Raw genomic sequence first — 19,903 nt, forward strand, 5'->3', positions numbered from 1 at the left:
TTGTTCTGTGGCTCTCATTTCTGGGATGACCCTAGTCCATTTCTGTGTGTTGGAGTCCCCTGTTCATCAAAGTGGCTCCCTCCCTGGGTATGGGGAGGACTCTGCATGGACCTCTCTCCTGACGTTCATCAATCTCAACTTTTTATTAAAGATACTTGGTTTTTATCTTATTTATTCCTTTGATGATAATTTCCTTACAAGAAAAAAGAACCACCTCCTATTTACCTTTACATCCTGTGCAATATTTCTTGAGGAATTGAATGAAAATCACTAGATAACATTCAGAAATAGAGACAGAAGCACTTGTGGCTGGGAGGAATATTGTGACATTTATCTGCGAGCCACTGATAATGTAGATGTAAAATGTGAAGATTAGCACTGAGTGTTTCCAAATGTTTTACCTTCCCTGACTACCATACAGCCTAAGTTTTATACTGTAGATCACTTTTGTACCAAGATCAAGGAGGGAGGGGTTAATCTTTCTGCCTAATATCATCTTTTTGCTGCGATATAAGCATTGTCATAATCACTTGTTTTATTAAAAATTTGTACGTGGATCTATCATCAAATACAAGGCATTTGAATACTTTCCAGTTTTATTCCCTAACAACTATGAAAAAACATGGTCTCATGATATCATTTTGAATCATGTCATTTAGCTATTTTAGCCACATGAATGTCACCATGATATCATATTTACAAAAGAATTCATCTCCTCATAGGTCATTATAGCAATGCAAACTTACTTCAGATAATAGCAAAATAATCTAATAAAAAAAGATAATGTTCTTTAGGTGGGAAATGTCTCAATCTATCACTGACGTCTTGAGTAAACAGATTAAAGAGGTAACAGAGGGAAAGACATGATGGGCTATTATGTGTTGAAAAAGTCTAAATGATATAAATGGTATTAAAAGATTAATGTAGCTTTCTATGATAGGAGACCTGGATTACAAATGTACAACCTCGTGTAGTCGGTGTGCTCTGTGTCGGGTTCAATGCAAACTACTGCAGGGAAGATAAACAGAAGAAAATAATTAAGGGAGCATGGGGACAGTAAAACTTCCCTGATGGACTGTAAGTTACCTGATATGCAGATATGGGGTGAGCCTTCTCAGTGCTTAATTCTCCAGCTCAGGGAGATTTGTAGCATTGCACAGCACAGCTGGTAAATCAGAACAAGTCCGGGGCAATTCACAGCACCCTGGGAGAGCCCAGTTGTAAAGCAGGGATGATGGCGTTGATTAAGTGTGGGCTAACCCTTTATAAAAATGTACTCTGATACACATAATGTATTACTTTGCCTAAATTTTAGGTATAATTATGTTTGCACACAGGGTTGCCCAGCTTTCCTTCTTCTATCTTTTCTCAAAGGTTCTAGCTTAGAATTCAGACTAGGTACCTGCAAACACAGCATAATTAGGTTCTCGAATGTTAGACAAAGAAAATCACCCGTCATCTCCTTAAATCCAGCTGTCCTACCATTAACAATCACAAGACTCTCACTGTGGCAGCGTCTGTGCATATGCTTGGCCATTTTTGCTGCAATGATCATCAAGGAATCCTGTGTATTCTTCCCTGACGGAAACCACTGGAAATAACCATCGTACCACAACTAGAAACAAGCGATCCCTGCTCCACATGAAATAGAAGGAAAATCTCAGGCAAAAGCGTTTTTGTTCTAGTAACCCTAAAAATAATCAAGATACCTCACGCACAACTTGAAAAATGTTTTTGCCAAAGTATTTTGCATTGTGATGGAGAAGGCATGGTGGGTGTAGAATCAATAAAGCTGAGTCTAATGGAGCCCCAGACGAAAACCTGCCAGGTGGCCAACCACCTTCTACAGGAAGTCTTCATTGCATTTCTGGACAGATCCCACATGTTAAAAAATAAATAAGGGAAAATATTTCTTATATTGGGTCTGAAAACTATTTTTCTGTACATAGCATCTGCTATTTCAAACCAATGAATGGAGCTCTTTCACTAATATCATTAGCAATCCCGGTCCTTGCCCTTGGCAGATGTGTTTAATTAATTTTATTTTTGTTTCTTTTTCTTTTCTTCTTTCTCCCACCAACTATTTTAAATATTTGAAAATAGATATTAATTACTTCCTAACTTTTCTCTCAGCCAAACTTAGGATCACAAGTTTTCCAAACATTCCTCCAGTGTCATGGTTACCAGATCCTTCACCACGTACACATTTCAATTCCTCAAGAGCCCATGTAAACTGTCTCACAGAACTGAAATGATCACCCCAGATATGGCCACCCAGGCTCACGGAACAAGATGGAGACTAGTCACAAAACAATATCAGTGTCAGAGGCATCTCTTCGCACAAACGAGCCTTCCATTGTCCAAAACACCCAGTCCTTCTGTGTGTGCTATGATTTCATAATTTTCTCCTCACCATGTACATTGAGTTATTTTGTTTTTTACTCTGAGTAAAATTTTACACTATTTCCATTATTTTCCTATGTCTAATGAAATCTATTTGGCCTACCATTCGATTTGAAGATTCCCTGAATCTGTCATCACATATTTATTCTTACTCTTTCAGCTAGCAGTGTTATGCCCTCATCCAGGAGCTAAATAAATGTTTTGGAAAGGACTAGAGTGAGGAGAGAGAAACAAACACCTGGAAACCTCCTTCCCAAATCACAGCAATCCACTGAACATCATTCATGTACTGTCCCTCAGGCAATTTTTTTTTTTTTTTTTTGCGGTACGCGGGCCTCTCACTGTTGTGGCCTCTCCCGTTGCGGAGCACAGGCTCCGGACGCGCAGGCTCGGCGGCCATGGCTCATGGGTCCAGCCGCTCCGCGGCATGTGGGATCTTCCCAGACCGGGGCACGAACCTGCGTCCCCTGCATCGGCAGGCGGACTCTCAACCACTGTGCCACCAGGGAAGCCCTAGAGTACTTCCTTTTTATGACATCCCACAGGAGCCAATGACTCGGCCATCTTCTCCCTGGTACCCGAAGCTTGCTTGGATGGGACTCTCCTGGCCAGGAGACTCAACCCTACTTGAAACTCTGAAGTTCTCTTTGATGGACTCCTTCTCTTTCTTGGGGTTCCAGTGTCTGATATAAAAGATTCTCTAGCCTTCATATTCACATCATAATTCTTTACAGAAAAGACAGCATAAGGAGGAAGCCGAGCCCTTCTGCTTTCTTTCATCCACTTCCTCTAACACCAACTCTGATGAGTGAACTTGGGTTTTATTTCAAACGTCACTTATGCATGGGCCTTACATTTCATGGTCCTGAATAATTCTGTTGTTCCCAGCTCGTGGCAGATCTGTCCTTCAGGACATGGCCCTTCAAGTGTACTTCATTCTCTTAACTGGATGCATTGTAGACATCTGGTGTAACTGTCTCTGTTTCCTTGGGTAATTTCCCATTTCCTCCACATTGGGGTGATTTGTTTCTTAAAGTCAGAGTTTTGGGGGTTGTTTCGGTTTTTAAGGGTCCTGCCTCTTCTCTGTTAGAGTTGAAGTCATGGGATCATATAGACTATTTTTGCAAAGTATCTGAATTTCTAGAAAGTATCCCTAGCGATTACCTCCTTCGTCACTGTGAGTCATTTTCCTTCCATGACTATATAGTTTATCCTCACAGGGTCCGCATGAGCCTAAAGGTTACCCAAGGTCATTTAGCTTGGTAGAAACCCAGACTTTTAAGACATTCAAAACCATGGAAACATACAAAGGAATAATTCAAATGACAAGAAATGGAAAGAAAATAATAGTGGGATTGGTAAGCAAGAGGCCCAGGAACCGTGCAGGATGGAGAACAAAATCATCCACGAAGAGCCACTTAGGTACTAAACACCCTCTTGGTGCAGGTGCCTTGGGGTGGGGAGTAAGTAGTCTAGCACGAAGGCTCATTTCTCCTCCAGTTAACCAACAAATTTCTCTTCATTGGTCAGAATTAGCATAGTAGTATAATGGCCTCTTTTATTGTATCTCTTTTTTTGAGAGATAAATATATTGGTGAAGTAGCACAAAATGTAAAAAACTACTTATAAAAAAAAAAAACTACTTATATACCCTAATGTTAAGAAGGCTGTGTTCTGTGGTCAAATTGCTTAGGTTTAATGCTGTTTTTGATGCATATTATTGGCTTTGCAACGTTGGGCAAATTCCTAAGCTCCAAGTTTTGTTTCTTATCTGCAAGTAGGAGTACTGAGCACTTACAATATGCCTAATGAGAGTTCAATAAGATAAAACTCAAAATGCACATTTTCAGTCATCAATAAATAACACCATTCAAATTACTATATCCAAATAGGGCATCTTGTTAATGTTTGGATTACGGAGGAATCCAACATCTACTCTGTCATGTGTCTGTGCCAGATTTAGGATCACAGCCCCTCTTCCCTTTCCCCTTCTGAGCGTTTTATAATCTTCTCCAGTACAGACATCACCTCTGTTCTCCACCTTCTTGCTCTTCTCCCCACATTCTCTGCTGTGTCTCGCACAGCACTCTGGGTCCTGTGGCCATGTATTCCTGCTGGGTTACACTACATTATCTACCCAACAGCCACCGATTTTTCAGGAAGAGAGCTATCCTTCCCTGCCATATGCTGTGTATTATGGATTTTACCCCTTCAAGTCTCAGTGGTAGCTGGGAGACTATGTTTATAAACTTTTAAAATATTTAAACTAAACTTATTACACATTCTTTACTCATTAGTTTATAAACATGTGGCTATGCATCATTTCTCACCCCTTTCTAATTGTGTCTTTTAAATACTTCATGTCTTTACAGTTGTATTATTCTTTACACGCCGTGTCCAAGTTCTACAACACTAATGTTTTATACATTATAATCTGGACATTTTTCTTCCTCTTTATTTTCAGTTTAAATTCCTTCTGAGCACTCCCTCTTCCAAAAAGTGTCTAAGCCATATTGCATAGCACTGAGGCCATGCCTTTGAGCTTCTCCATCCAGCCAACTATTCAATATGCATTTCATCCTTTCTACTTCAAAGTCCTAACCTTCGGTCAGAAGAATGCCACACAACAGGTAAAGGTTTATTTGCAATCAGTAAGGCTTGAGCTGGTCCCATGATTCAACAGTTACATAAACTAAACTTGACACTTAAAGCCCCTGAGGCTACCACTGCCCTACCTTCATCCCATAAGGCACTAATCAAATGTAAATTGCTATTACTTTCCATCTTACAATTCATAGCGGAGATGCAATTTCTTAGATCACCTAATCCCCTTCGAAGGCACCAAGTTCCACTGCAGTTGACGGAGAAAACCTACCCCAACTGCAGCTGCCTTACGGAGAGCACTACTCAGTGGCCAATCTAACAAGAACAGTTAGGAAAGCTCAGAAAATCCCAGAAGCACTCGGCTGAAAACTACAGTGACTACACTCAACAGGAATATACACACACACAGTATTCGAGCAGCACTGATCTAAGTCTTGTATTAATCTGAAGGAAGTCATTTCATGGATAAGCCTGAAAACCTCCTTCTTTCGTCAGTTGCATTTTTCTGGGACTGCTACTTTACTTTCATCCTCAAATTCTCCTGAGTGTTTCCTCAAATTCTCTCCAGTGAAAAGAACAGATTATTACTATTTAAAATTTACTGGTCCTGGCTTAGTTCCTAAAGCAAGCCTAGCCCACAGAGGTTCAGAAGCTTAAACCTTCCAGCTTCTACTGCTGGAAGTGATTACAGAATTACTGAGATCACAGAGAGAGTTCTAAAGGACTGAAAGCAGTTTTATATATTTTGCAAATTACTTGGAGATCTAAAAGGAGCATCAGAAATCACTGTACTCTAAGCTGCTTATTCAACAATTTCCATGCACTTATTCACAAGATTTTTCCCCGGAAAATTTTTCAGCCCAATTTTTAAAAAAATTGTCATGCAGAAAATGTTAATCCTTGGGAAAAAGAAGATCAAGTTACTATGCACACTTTCAATTTTAAATAATTCATTGTCCTTATATTGACGGACATTAATATCACACTAACTTATTAACATAATTTTTTAAAAATTTAAAAAGATAAAATGTATGATAATTTTGAAGTTTATTTTCGTGCATTCTAAAATCATGATGGCATTTGAGTGTAGTGACATGCTCAGCAGTCTATAAAATAGTCTTTGTGTCACTTAAGGCAACATGTGACCCACATTTTTTGCTCAGATTTTTAAAAAATCCCTTTAGATACTTAAAGAAGAAGTCATATTGTAAAGTGCAGCATTAAAAACCCAGGTAGAGGGGCTTCCCTGGTGGTGCAGTGGTTGAGAATCTGCCTGCTAATGCAGGAGACACGGGTTCGAGCCCTGGTCTGGGAGGATCCCACATGCCGCAGAGCAACTAGGCCCGTGAGCCACAACTACTGAGCCTGCGCGTCTGGAGCCTGTGCTCCGCAACAAGAGAGGCCGCGACAGTGAGAGGCCCGCGCACCGCGATGAAGAGTGGCCCCCGCTTGCCACAAATAGAGAAAGCCCTCCCACAGAAATGAAGATCCAACACAGCAAAAATAAATTAATTAATTAATAAACTCCTACCCCCAATATCCTCTTAAGAAGAAAAAGAAAAACCCAGGTAGGATTTAGTAACACTCTGTCAGAGCATTTATGGCAAGCAGTGCCATGCTTTACCCAGCCATCCTCTATTTTTAAGGTTTATTTGAGTTAAACAAGTGCCCGATGATGGATTAATTTACCCAGACAGCGAGTCTCGGGGCCGCTCCAGAGCCCATTGGCCAAGCATTCTCTGACATGAGAGCCCACAAGTGTGTAGCCTGTGTTACACGTGAATATGGCTGTGGCGCCATACACTGTCATTGTTCCAATCTTGTTCCCATTTGGGGGAAAGGACAGGCTTCCACACGAGATCACTAGAAGGAAAAGAAAAACAGAGTGAATATTATTTCAGGTCTGCAGACCGCTCTTTTGTTTAAAAACGACAAAATCTTCAGTCTTCATTTTCATTAAGAACATGGGCAGGGGTGTCATCTAAGGGTGAGATAGACACACCACCTAGGAAGCTTAATTTTTCTTCTCTTATATCCTCGAAATGAAAACTTGAAGGTTTAGGGTGGAATCCAAAACATCCCTTCCTTTACCCACTGCTATTTTTTTCATCCTCACAGGTAGCTAAACTTTTCTTGAGTAAACACACAGTATACAAACATATTCACACACGAGCAAATCAGTCAAATGAGTTGGCTTTCTGTCCTCTTTTCGGTCTACACCAATCACAAGAATCACATCATAGTTACCAGACACCTATGTGTGTGTAGCAGGAATTAAGAAAAGTGGGTGGTCTTTCCCAAAGTCATCAGCTGGTATAAAGTCATCAGCAGTGAGGAATTAAACCCGGGATGCCCACTGCAGCAGAAGGACTGAGTTCATTTTTTCTTTCGTTTACTTGCATAAGTTGTTGGGATCATGAACTCCATAAAAATGCTGACTATATAGGACATGTGCAAACTTTCTGAAAATTAAAAAAAAATAAAATCTAGACCTTAAGTGATTATAGATGTAGGTACCCAGTTCACACGTGTGTCCAGCATAATTACTGACCGTGACCACTTACACCCACACGATAACTCCAGTTGGGGAGATGAATGCAATGGTCACTTTCATTATAGATACTTGTTATACCACCTGACTCCCTGCACCCTCCAAATCCACAAGTTTGAGCACAAAGAAATCAGTAGAATCTCAGGGAAGGAGGAAATCATAAAGTCATCAAGGCCAACTGCTCATCAGAGGCTGAAATGTGTTTTAACAGGTAAGAATGAAAGTGTTTGAAAAGCTCTTCTAAGAAGAGTGATAAAGACTTCCTGATATACTGAGTGAGTTCTTATGTGTAAAGGGCTTAGGGCAAAGCTGCCATGTAGCTAAAAATTACTGAGCCCTTATTAACAGTAAACTGATAGGAGGCAGCGAAAAGTCATGATTAAGAACACAGATTCTGGCTGCAGGCTACCCAGCCAGGTTCTGCTCAGCTTTGCCAGTTCCTAGCTCAGTGGCGCCGGCCACCTTCTCTAAGTCTCCCAGTCCTCCTGGTTCATCTCCTAAAGGTTAATACCAGCACCTGCCAGGTAGGGCTGTGCAGCGGATTCAAAGAGAGGACTGTGGGAGCACCTAAAGCAACGCCTTGCACCTGACCAGGGCTGGGTCCCGGTTCGCTAACAGTGAAGCCCATCTCAGGACCTATTCAGGGAACTGAATCCCAAGTCTGAAGACCTTTACTGGTAATTCAAGTGAAGAAAATTTTATCATTTAGACCAGTCTTTTGAATCAAGCTGATTTTACTCCAAGACACATAATCCTGGTTCCATTTCAAACGGACAGACAGACACAGCCAGGAAATGTGTGTTCTAGGGGCACTGCTCACCAAAAATTTGCGAAGTTCAGCTCTAGCGTATGTCATGATCAGAACATTATTGTTGTGGAGGGAACCATGAGGATTTCTTAGTTTGCAGGATTGTTAAACTCTTACAGGGTCATATCTTATGCATTTAGTGATACTGCTAACATGTTTGCTCTACCAAATGTCAATGGATTTGAGTCGGATTTAGATTTTTTACAATTAGTTATGAACTTTCCATTAAGCCTCTTCTCAAACATAGTATGAACTTCACCCTGAGCTATGATATTTAAAGATCCACTTGTAGCCATTCAGGATAATTGGACCGTGTTTTGAAACCTCAGCTTTTAGTAAGAAGTGTGAAATAGCAGTGAGGTCTGAGCACACCTCCTCTCTGAGGTCTTGACACACCGTTAATGGTGGACTAGCAGAAAGGCTGACTCTCTTCTATTCTTTTAGCCTCTGTTCAAAATATCGTGGTGACGGAACTATTTTAGGCTTGTCCGCTACTAAGGTTCACTAGACTATAAAGAAGAACTAATGGAACAAATATTAGCTTTTCAGCAGCTGGATAATGGGGTCTCAGTCGTAGAGATTTGATTGGCAGTAAACCCAACACGTTAATGAGGTAGGCAGCACCCATCTGAAAAGTTCCCCTAATTGAAAGGGAAAACCCCTCTCCCCTAAAAAACAAACAAACAAAAACCTGTGTCAAACATCCAAGGGAAAGCTTTATTTCCGTGTTCTTTTCTCCCATCAAGTTTTCAAGAATAAAGTCAATAAGTTTGCTGTTTTCTCTTCTGTTAAATATATATTCATACGCACAGTCAACTGTCTCCTCTGAATTCTCAGAGTGTGTCTTGCACAGAGGATGTGTGTCTTGGGCAGAGGATGCTCAGCTGAAGACACTCAGGGTGCCCCCAGCTCTGCCCGATTTACTGTTGATACTGTAGTATTTTCTCATTATTACTGTGGATTCTAAGCTTTGCTTCACCCCCCTGAAAAGCCTCTTTCCTCTTTCCTTCAATTCTACAGTTATAGTCATGTTGAAATCCTCTACTTTGAAAAAGAAATCATATTGAGACAGTTCATTTCTCAAACCTGTGAAGTCAACAGGATTATGGATGTTATTGTCAGCAATACAGATATTATTTGTGAATGTGACAAATAAATAAGGTCAAGAGTAGGTAATTTCAAACATGTTCTTCCTGGAAAAAAACCTTGTGAATATGCAGTTAGACAGGAGCAGCAAATACATGACATGACACACATGTGAATGGGGCAGTGCTGCCAATCGTGAAGAAAAGGTTCAGAGGACATATGATAGCTATTTTTAAGTATGTGAAGGCATGCCATATAGACCAGAATCTGGAATTGGATTAGTAGGCCAAGAGAGATAGTGCCAAGATACATGGATCAAGCCAGAAAGAAGGCCTCACTCAAAGTGAATATGTCCACATGAAATCATTGTCCCTGGGGTAGTTAGTGTCACATGAGTTACTTAATGCAGGCTGGACACTTACTTGTGAGTATATTATCAAGAAAATTCACATTTAGGTCATTCTAAGTGATGACCAGTGTCCACACCAACACAGAATGGAATAAGAATGTCCACTCCGTGGTCTCCTATGATACAGATGAAATGTGTAGTCTGAAGGATAAATACTCCCATGATATTTTATGATCAATCCAGGCAGATCCCCAATTATCAATACAAATAGAAGGTCATCAAAGACCAGCCTGCCGACTTCACGGCTTGACCCAGGTCTAACTTATGAGAGCTCTGAACTAAGCAGTTAGGAAAGAGGTCCAGGCCAGAATTCAATGTTCTTTGGATATCTATAACACAGCAAAATTCCAATGTGGCTCTCTAGGTCCATGTGTATAAAATTTTAAATGCAAAGATGATTTCTTTTTGATTCATGAATTTCTGTGATAAACATTTTTCTTAATTTTTAAAGCAGTAAGTCAAAAAATAAATACACATAACAAGAAAATTGCAATAGGCTCCAGCTTTTACACAGTCCTTGTGTTAGGGGGGTTATATGGGCACCCCCAGACATGGAATTTTAATTTTGCTTTCTTGTTTCTTGAGAGATAACCATTGATAGTCATTCCTCCTCAAAGATGGGTGACTGCCGAGCTAACAGTTTCAAAGTGAGACTAAGGTCTCCTGTCCTCTTCACCCCTGGATACCTGGGCTCTGTCTATGGACATGGTGGAATATCCTAGAGTCAGAATAACACAAACTCTTCAAGAAGTGGTGACTATCCCAGCTGACTTCATAGTTGTTATGGATACGCTTAGAAGGTGGTCAAAGGTCATCTCTTCATCTGGAGCTAACTGGACAAGCAGAGTGGGAGCTCCTAACATTTCCAGCCCCTAAGCAGGTAGGTAACCCAAACAGTTAGATCCAGGAGATCCTGTGGACTGGGCCATTCTTAGATAAAACATAGGCAAACAACAAAATAAATAAAAATACAGCTCCTTAGCTGTAACAATGATTTGGATGACAATACATTTGAAGATTCTATTGGTTCAGTTCCAATAAAATGTAGACCTGGTGTTTATTCTGTGAAAAAGCTACCACAGAGTGGCAGACTGGGCTCACAAAAATCTGCTCCTGGGCTTCCCTGGTGGCGCAGCGGTTGAGAGTTCGCCTGCCGATGCAGGGGACACGGGTTCGTGCCCCGGTCCGGGAAGATCCCACATGCCGCGCAGCGGCTGGGCCTGTGAGCCATGGCCGCTGAGCCTGTGCGTCCGGAGCCTGTGCTCCGCAACGGGAGTAGGCCACAACAGTGAGAGGCCCGCGTACTGCAAGAAACAAAAACAAAAACAAAAACAAAAAAAATCTGCTCCTTATGCACTTAAGGACTGAGTCTCCAGGTCACATCTTGAGCTTCCTGGTGGGGACAGATGTGGGAAGGAGCGAGCTCACTAATTCAGACTCTAACATGGAGAAACTCAGTACCAATTCAGTGACCAGACAACAGTCAAACCAGGACACTTTTGGGGAATGATTTGGGAACCATTAATAAATAAGCTTCAGGCAGGGCTGTCCAGGACCTGGGGGTGCTTTCCACTTGGATTATGACCTCACAGAGGTCCTGACCCTTCCTGATTCACCTTTGTGATGCTGGTGAAGAGCTTTAGTGGGAACTTTATTACCATTTGTTCCATTAAAAGTGGAATTAGAATGATTATCACAGACAGTGAAGCATTATTTCTTTTGTCTTTTTTCCATTTTTATTCTGGTTTATTCTTACTAAGCTGTGTATTTTATAAATATGACACTAGTCTAACTGCTTGTTTTTGTGCATGATAATTTCCTGTGAACAATCCCACTAAAGATTTTATATTAAATATGTCTGAATCAAACAGTGCTCTGAACAATGCTAATATTGTTTTATTTTTCTATTTATTCATATTTATTATGAAACCCACTCAGAGGCTTAACTGCTTATCTTGTACCTACGAGAATAATAATCTCCCTTTTCAAGACAGTCATTATTTGAGAACACAATATGCTTAGCATAAATACACGCATTCCCAAGATCCTAATTAAAAGGTCTGAATAGTCAGTGCATGGAATAAGATTGATCTTTTTAAATACAGGCCTGGATTTGTTTTTGAGCTGATCTGAAATATCGAGTATTCTAATATTTCAACATTTGTAAAATATGATTGTCAACAAGAAAAAGACAGCATTTAACACTTAATGCAGCGGTCATATATTTAAGTACGTCAGATAAAAATACACGTTCATGGGCTTCCCTGGTGGCGCAGTGGTTGAGAGTCCGCCTGCCGATGCAGGGGACACGGGTTCGTGCCCCGGTCTGGGAAGACCCCACATGCCGCAGAGCGGCTAGGCCCGTGAGCCACGGCCGCTGAGCCTGCGCGTCCGGACCCTGTGCTCCGCAACGGGAGAGGCCACAACAGTGAGAGGCCCGCGTACCGAAAAAAAAAAAAGAAAAATACACGTTCATTGTTGTAATGAAAAGAAATGCCACTGGGTTACACTATTTATCTATAGGACGATAGATTACAGTCCCTTAAAAGGTGGATGTCATCGCTGTCAGTCATTCAGGATGGCCTCAAGGTCAGGAGCACACCTGTTACTCACCTCTGCATCTCGGCCTCTCCGCCCCTATGCTCCACGTGCCGTTGGCGTGGCACTGCACCAGACTCTGGCCCTCCAGGTAATACCCGGGGCTGCAGCTCAGCACCACCTGGGCTCCATACTCATTCAGGGATCCTGACACCAGTCTCCAGGTGACATGTTCTGAGAGCTGGGCTTCAATGCCAGGGCAAGTGACCGCTGGAAAGAAACACACTTAACATCATCACTTTGTTCTCAAGGGGTCAGACCAGGCCTGCTTTCCATGGTAAAGGCCTCCTGTATGAAACTCACCGTGCTGTACAGAAGAGATACCATCACCTGGTATTTGCTGTTTTCTCTACTACCCACAGAGCCACACAAAAACGATCCCATATGCAAAATGCATTCCACAGCCTCATGGCAAGTGCACTGGAAATCTTGCAGTGGGATTACATGTAAAGGGATAAATCACTTCCACAAAGTCTCGAGGTTCATTGAAAATGATCATCAGGTAAATGTAGGCATGAATAGAAAAATCTTACTTCTAATTTGTCTCTATCCTCTGAGAAACTTGAAATTGTAATTGAGTAACTGAAAACCAGCTTAGACCAAGAAAATCAGATGCCCTCATTCCCTTCCTCCCTACGTAATACGCTCTATTACTGGCACACAAAATCCACACGCACACACACTAATACTATACAGAAAAGTGTTTAACGAATCTTAAAGGAGAGAATCTATTCATGTCCTTAGGAGGCGAACTAGAATTATAGTAGCTACTTAATAAAGAGCAGTAGCAACACTTTTAATAACAGTAGTAATAGCAGTAGCCATAGTACAATACTACCGGAGTGGATTTAAGTAATTTATGACAATGCTGAAAATATATGCAAGGTTTGATATATGTGAGTTTATATATTTTCTGAAGAGTACAATAATATTTAAAATTAATTTTACAATGTTAGGAACTAGAACTCTACTTCCCTAACTATGAAGCTACATCAGCTAATAACCTTCACAGTCAGCTACCCACAAAGTTGACCAGATTGATTAATTTATTGATCCTCGAAGAATCAGCTAAAGAGACCACTTTTTTTTTTCAGAATAATATTAATAAATACATTTTACTTATAAATTCTATACAAGTTCATTATAATTGAATCAGACATATCCAAAATGTTACAAAAATCCCATTTAATCTTCTCTTGGTAATTTTACCATTACTATGTGCAAATAAACAGAAAAAATAGACCTTTTTGGTATTATTGCAATAATAATATCAACAAGGTTTAAAATGTGAAAAGACTTTTCTAATTTAGAAATAATCCTTAGATAGAGTTCTCAGGTATTTTTTAGGTAAAACAATTATCCAAAATTTATATGGATAGTCAAGTGTTCTACCTAGTGATATAAATAATTTTTTTTTCTAACCAGATTACCTTAGAATTTCAGGCATGATTGCCATTTCTGAAAAGACTTTAATGTCTTTAAACTGACAAATCCATAACTCAATTTCAATCCTGCTGCATATTTCAAATAAAATCTGGGACTTCTCTGGTGGCGCAGTGGTTAAGAATCAGCCTGCCAATGCAGGGGACACAGCTTCGAGCCCTGGTCTGGGAAGATCCCACATGCCGTGGAGCAACTAAGCCCGTGCGCCACAACTACTGAGCCCGTGCGCCTAGAGCCCACGAGCCACACCTACTGAAGCCCATGCGCCTAGAGCCCGTGCTCCACAACTAGAGAAGCCACTGCAACGAGAAGCCCGCACACTGCAACGAAGAGTAGCCCCTGCTCGCCTCAACTAGAGAAAGCCCGCGTGCAGCAACGAAGACCCAACGCAGCCAAAAATAACAATAAATAAATAAATTTTTAAAAATCTAATTTAAATTTTCAAATAAAATCCATTTCATCAAAGCTGTGTTTCTAGAATTAACTTGATGGTTTTTAATTACTGAACTATCTTTTATAAACTCTGTTTCTGCCAAGAAGGTTTCAATGTTGGCTTACACAGTGGAATCAGAAGTTTTCTTCCGCTAATATCATCCACAGCAGTGGTTTCCAAATTCTGCGTGATTACCTCTTTCTTTATTTATTTTATTTAAAAAATTTTGGGGGGGGGGAGCTTCCCTGGTGGCGCAGTGGTTGAGAGTCCGCCTGCCAATGCAGGGGTCACGGGTTCGTGCCCCAGTCCAGGAAGATCCCACATGCCGCGCTGAGCCTGCACGTCCGGAGCCTGTGCTCCGCAACGGGAGGGGCCACAACAGTGAGAAGCCCGCGTACAGCAAAAAACAACAACAACAACAACAACAAAATTTAACATCTTTATTGGAGTATAATTGCTTTACAGTGGTGTGTTAGTTTCTGCTGTACAACAAAGTGAATCGGCTATACATATACATACATCCCCGTATCTCCTCCCTCTTGCATCTCCCTCCCTCCCTCCCCATCTCACCCCTCTAGGTGGTCACAAAGCACCGAGCTGATCTCCCTGTGCTATGCGGCTGCTTCCCACTAGCCACCTATTTTACGTTTGGTAGTGTATGTACGTCCATGCCACTCTCTCACTTCGTCCCAGCTTCCCCTGCCCCCTCCCCATGTCCTCACCGCTTTCTTTATGAAAATGGAATTTGGTTTCCTTTTAATTATCTGATTCTGGTTTAATTGTTTGCTTGCATCTCTGTCTCCCTGCTAGGCTCTAAGTTCTTTTATTGTAAACATTATGTCTTTTTACAGTTTTTTTTTTTTGAGAATAATGTCTGACAAAGTAGGTGCTGGTGACATCCTAGTCTGTGTGTGTGCTTTGAAAAGAAACATGCCCCCCCCCCAAAAAGTGCTATGGCAGCAAAAACAAAACACAACAGCAACAGCAACAAAAAACACAAAGAAACTGAGGCAATAAAAGCATATGGGTAGAAATTGAGAGTAAAAAAGAAAAATGAGAACTGGAATAAATATTTATCTAAAGTCTACCTTGGCCTACTAAAGGAAGAGAGGGGAAGGGTGGAGCTTTCCAGAAATTTCTGCAGATGTGATTTTATTTGATATTTTCAAAGGTGCCCCAAGGGGGAGACTATACAGAAATGTCTGAGTTTGAATGACCTATGATGTTTATTTGGGTGGTAAAATCCAAGTTATGTGAACCAAGATGACAGGAGAAGACCAATCCCTCCAAACTGTGGTCAGTAGATCCCCACTTGGTGAGTTTTACTACATGCAGGTCTGCACTCATAAAAGAACAAGGCAACAGTCCCCATAAAAGGATCAGCCCTGCTGCGTCCTGCCAGTCAAGCTGCCACAGAGAATGCGCTTTGTTGCTTGGCCCCGGGAACAAGGAAGCCATAGTCTTCCTTGTACCAGCTCTAGGGGCTTTGTGTAGGGGGAAGAGACCCAGAACATTCTGCACACCCCACATGCCTACCTGATCTCCTGACTGCACTCTGGGGGACAGCCCAGCCCCCCAAGTCAGAACCTGAAAACTGTTCTCACGTGCTCACCCCCCAACCCCGAGTCACTGCGCTCCCTCACCCCGCAACTCCTCCAGCCGCTGCCTCCTCCCACCTGCAAGTCGAGCTCTTAACTCCACCTGCATTTAGGAATTTCACCTTAAAGGAATTTCATAAAAATATTAATCTCCTTCCACTTCTTCATTAAAAACCCAAAAGTTTCCCTCAGAAGCTCAGATAAATTGACGGTATGATATGCAAAGTACGGTAAATATTTATACCTTAAAGAAAAACATCACTTTTACTCAGATCCAAGAGAATAATACCATATTTGATATTATTTGATGTTATACTTTTGAATATTGATTCAATAGAAATACATGACTACTGCTAAAATTGGTTCTATTCTGTGTTCTCCTTGAACTGTCCATTCTAGAATTCCCACAGAAACTTATTCTAATATGTTTTATGTTTAAACTCCTTTATGAATAATCCTATTATATTTATCAATAGCAAATTGTACTGTCATTTTATTATCAATGTATGATTGATTAACAATACAATAATTTTTCATCTATTTTAAGCACAAAAAGTAGCATTTCTTTGGGAATACACCAGTTAATGAATGACATAGATAAGGCTTTTTTACTGTTCATGCATTACTGATTATTAGAAAGACACTAGGTTTGGTATTGATTTTATTACTAATTTTTACTTTTTATAGATTTTTATTACAGGTATTTGATTTATGTTAAGAAAGTTTAACGCAAACAAGGAAATGGTAAGGGAAATTGTTTTGTTACAGCGATATCTCTCACTCATACTTAGTTATACACCAAATATCACCACTATCAAAAATCGTTTGATAGAAACTGTTTAAATTGTATTGGAAACGAGGAGTTAGAATCCACTAGACCTGTAAACAGAAAGCCACTGGCTCTGTCAACACCTGCACCAGTGCTTGGGACTCTTTCCTCGATTTGGTGCTCTGGAGGGTTTTGTGTTATTTATTCTGTTTTCTGGTTTTGTTGGTGTTGTTGGTTTCTTCCTTTTTTTTAGATATTCAGGTAAATGTGTATTGAAACATGTAAATAGAAAGTGCACAAACTGCTATTATACAGTTAAGTACACTTTTATGTAATAAACACACCCCCACCTGACCAGCAACCACATCGAGAACTAGAACTGCACACACACTCTCGCTACCAGGCACACCCCCCCCTCCCCAGCATGCGCACTTCACTCAGGGGGAGAAAGAATGTGAACCAACTTCTAATGACATTAATGACCATCTACACACTATAGATGGTGGGACCTGTTTTAACCCCATGTGAGTGGAGCCACGTGCTCTTTTACTTCTGACGTCAGTATTATACTTCTGAAATTAACCCATGTTAAGCCATGGAGCTAGAGTGCTTATTTGTATTTCTACATTTGTATTTATACATGTGTGTATAAATATATACGATCAATGTATCCATTCCTTACTGATGGCCATTGGGGTTGTCTCACATTTTTGGCTTTTACAAACTGCAGCTTTGAGCATGTCCTTAGGTGAATATCCTTACGCAAACCTGTAGGTATATTTCTAGGGAGGGACTACTGGCTCATAAGATATTTTCAGCTTTAGAACACGCTACCAAACATTTTTCCAAAGAGAATGTGTCAACTTACCGCCTTTACCAGCAGTGTATTAGAGTTCCAGTGACATAACATTCCTGTTGACGCCAGGTCTCCTGTCTTTTTATTCTATAAAGTTATACATTCTGATGTGGGATGCAGGGGCATCTATTTGATATTCTGCATTTTTCTCACTGGAACTCTTTACACAATCTTTGTTTGATACACATTCTTCAAATATCTGTACCCTTTTTAAGTTTGCCTTTATCAGGCTCTCAAACATATGTTTTGAAGAATAACAGTACTGAAACTTAATGCAGTCCAATATATCTACTTTTTCCTTTGTTATCAGGTTTTTTTGTGAGCTTGCAAAGTCTTTACCTGACCCAGGCTCATGCAGGTGGGCTGGTGGAAAAGGGGAAGCTGTATTTTCATAGAAGCTTTATGTCCCACCTTTCACCTTTAGCCTATAATCATCTTGCCTTGATTTTGTCTATGCTGTGGGGTGGGGATCCAGATTCACTTTCCCATATGAATATCCAGTTGAGCCATTTACTGAAAAGATCTCTGTCTTTTCCCTCATTGGGCTGCAGCGTCACCTTTGTCGAAATATCAACCAATTTTGTCCTGGGCTCTGTGTTCTCTGCCATTGGCCTGTCTTCCCTTGGACCAACACCGCCCCACTTTAAAGCCTGTGCCTGTATAATAAAACCAGGGTATCAGGTGTGCTGTGGAAATGCGTTGTTTGTGAGTCAGGTCTCTCTGTGTGAAGAAGTTTGAGAAGGATTAAGAGGAGGCATGCCCTGTGCTGGAGAGTCTGCTCTGGCAGCTGGATCTGAAGGAAGAGTGAATATGGAGGTTTAGGGTTTGGAAATAGGTCTCCTTTCACTTTCCCCTCTGACAGATCCTGGAAACAACTTGCATACCTTAGGGTTACGCTTCCCCGGTTTGAGGTCACTGCAGACAAGGCTCTGGAGAGTCCAGCCTCTGCCACCTGCCAAGACACAACTGCTGTGGCTCTCCCCGCCACACCTGTTCCACCAGGTGCACTGCCGGCTGCCCCCTGCTTCCCGCACCCAGCTCTCTTTCGGGGGAGCACCCTTCCTTCCCCCAGTATGACACATACTCAATCTTAAGTCATATGTTACAGCAAATCGTTCTCGATTGGATCAATGAGAGACTCAACATGCTCACAGTGAAGGCTTTCTCTGAAAGGATGCTCTGGGGGAGAAGCCCCGTATGAGCCCAGAGGACTGTGGCTTCTGCTGTGCATGTATGTGAGCGGGAGAAAGCATGGTACATGCACCAGGACCCCCCCCCACCCCACACACACACAAGGACACAATCCCGGGATTCCCTGGAACGTGGGCTTCAGACCTCAGTGGTGAAAGAAAAACAAGAGGGATGCATGTGAGGAGGGTCGATGGGGTGTCTGTGGCCAGTGAGAGTACAGATGCCTTCTTCTCCCTTTTTTTACTCTTCTCTGTAGTTTCCAGGTTTTCTACGCATTATTAATGACCAGAGCAAAACCAATCAAGTGGTGGCCTGATGACCACAGAGAGCTTTGTATTTCAAAAGAGAATAACACATTTTAAAAATAAAAAAATAAAATTTAAAAATAGGCTGGAAAAAAGTGAAAGTTGAAAAAAATTTTTTTCAGAACAAAACTTGAAACAGTTAAACTAAGTGCCAGTGAAAGAATCTGCTGCCTTGTGACACAAAAATATATGTACACACACATCACACACCTATGTACATACACACACATATATAAACACACATACATATACACATATACAAATTATGTGTGTATATATCAATATTATTGTATAAATGCAACACATAAATATAAAAGGTTATATAAATCAGTGCATACAAGTTTAACAGGGGATTATTTAGGAAAACTGGAATGCTTCTGTTGGATTCTTATTTTTTAAAATTTCTTCCCATAACATCAATACTTTGAGGGGGAAAAAAAAGAAAAGAGAACAAAAACCCAGGCTACAGGAGGAAAGCAGGTATATACCACACTTAGGGAGCTGCAATGAGTGTGTACATAGAACTGAATATTTTACTTGATAGAGACATTTTCATTTCATGACGTCAGACATAACAGAATAAGGCAAACCTGAAAAATGAGTGGAATGATAGACTACATGAGGCTGAGCGAGAACCAGAGCAGAGATTCAAGGGGGTCATCACTGGAGGAAGACGGGAATGCGCGGGGGCCGCCGGGGAGGGGGCAGGGCCCTGGAAGCTGCATCTGCAGGGCTCTTGCTCTGTCCAGGGCCGGCCCTGCCCCTCAGACGCAGCCGCAGTGACCGTGTGCGCCTCCCTCAGGACTCACAAAGGCAAAGCTGAGTTACAGTCAGAGGCAGCAAAGCAGC

At 41.2% G+C, this 19,903-nt stretch overlaps 1 protein-coding gene across 1 annotated transcript in view; it reads right to left on the reverse strand.

Annotated features, from left to right (window-relative positions):
* CSMD1 (CUB and Sushi multiple domains 1) overlaps window positions 1-19,903 on the reverse strand; it is a 1,429,265-nt gene that overhangs the window by 51,336 nt on the left and 1,358,026 nt on the right. Inside the window, exons 51-52 of the mRNA XM_029226263.1 lie at window positions 12,475-12,669; window positions 6,697-6,870 (exon numbers count right to left, since the gene is read on the reverse strand). Coding sequence (XP_029082096.1) covers window positions 6,697-6,870; window positions 12,475-12,669 — 369 coding nt within the window. The remainder of the gene's footprint in view (window positions 1-6,696; window positions 6,871-12,474; window positions 12,670-19,903) is intronic.

This window comes from Monodon monoceros, unplaced genomic scaffold (genome assembly GCF_005190385.1).
Source record: "Monodon monoceros isolate NGI ecotype Baffin Bay Population unplaced genomic scaffold, NGI_Narwhal_1 Super_Scaffold_17, whole genome shotgun sequence".
In the NCBI taxonomy this organism is placed as follows: Eukaryota; Metazoa; Chordata; class Mammalia; order Artiodactyla; family Monodontidae; genus Monodon; species Monodon monoceros.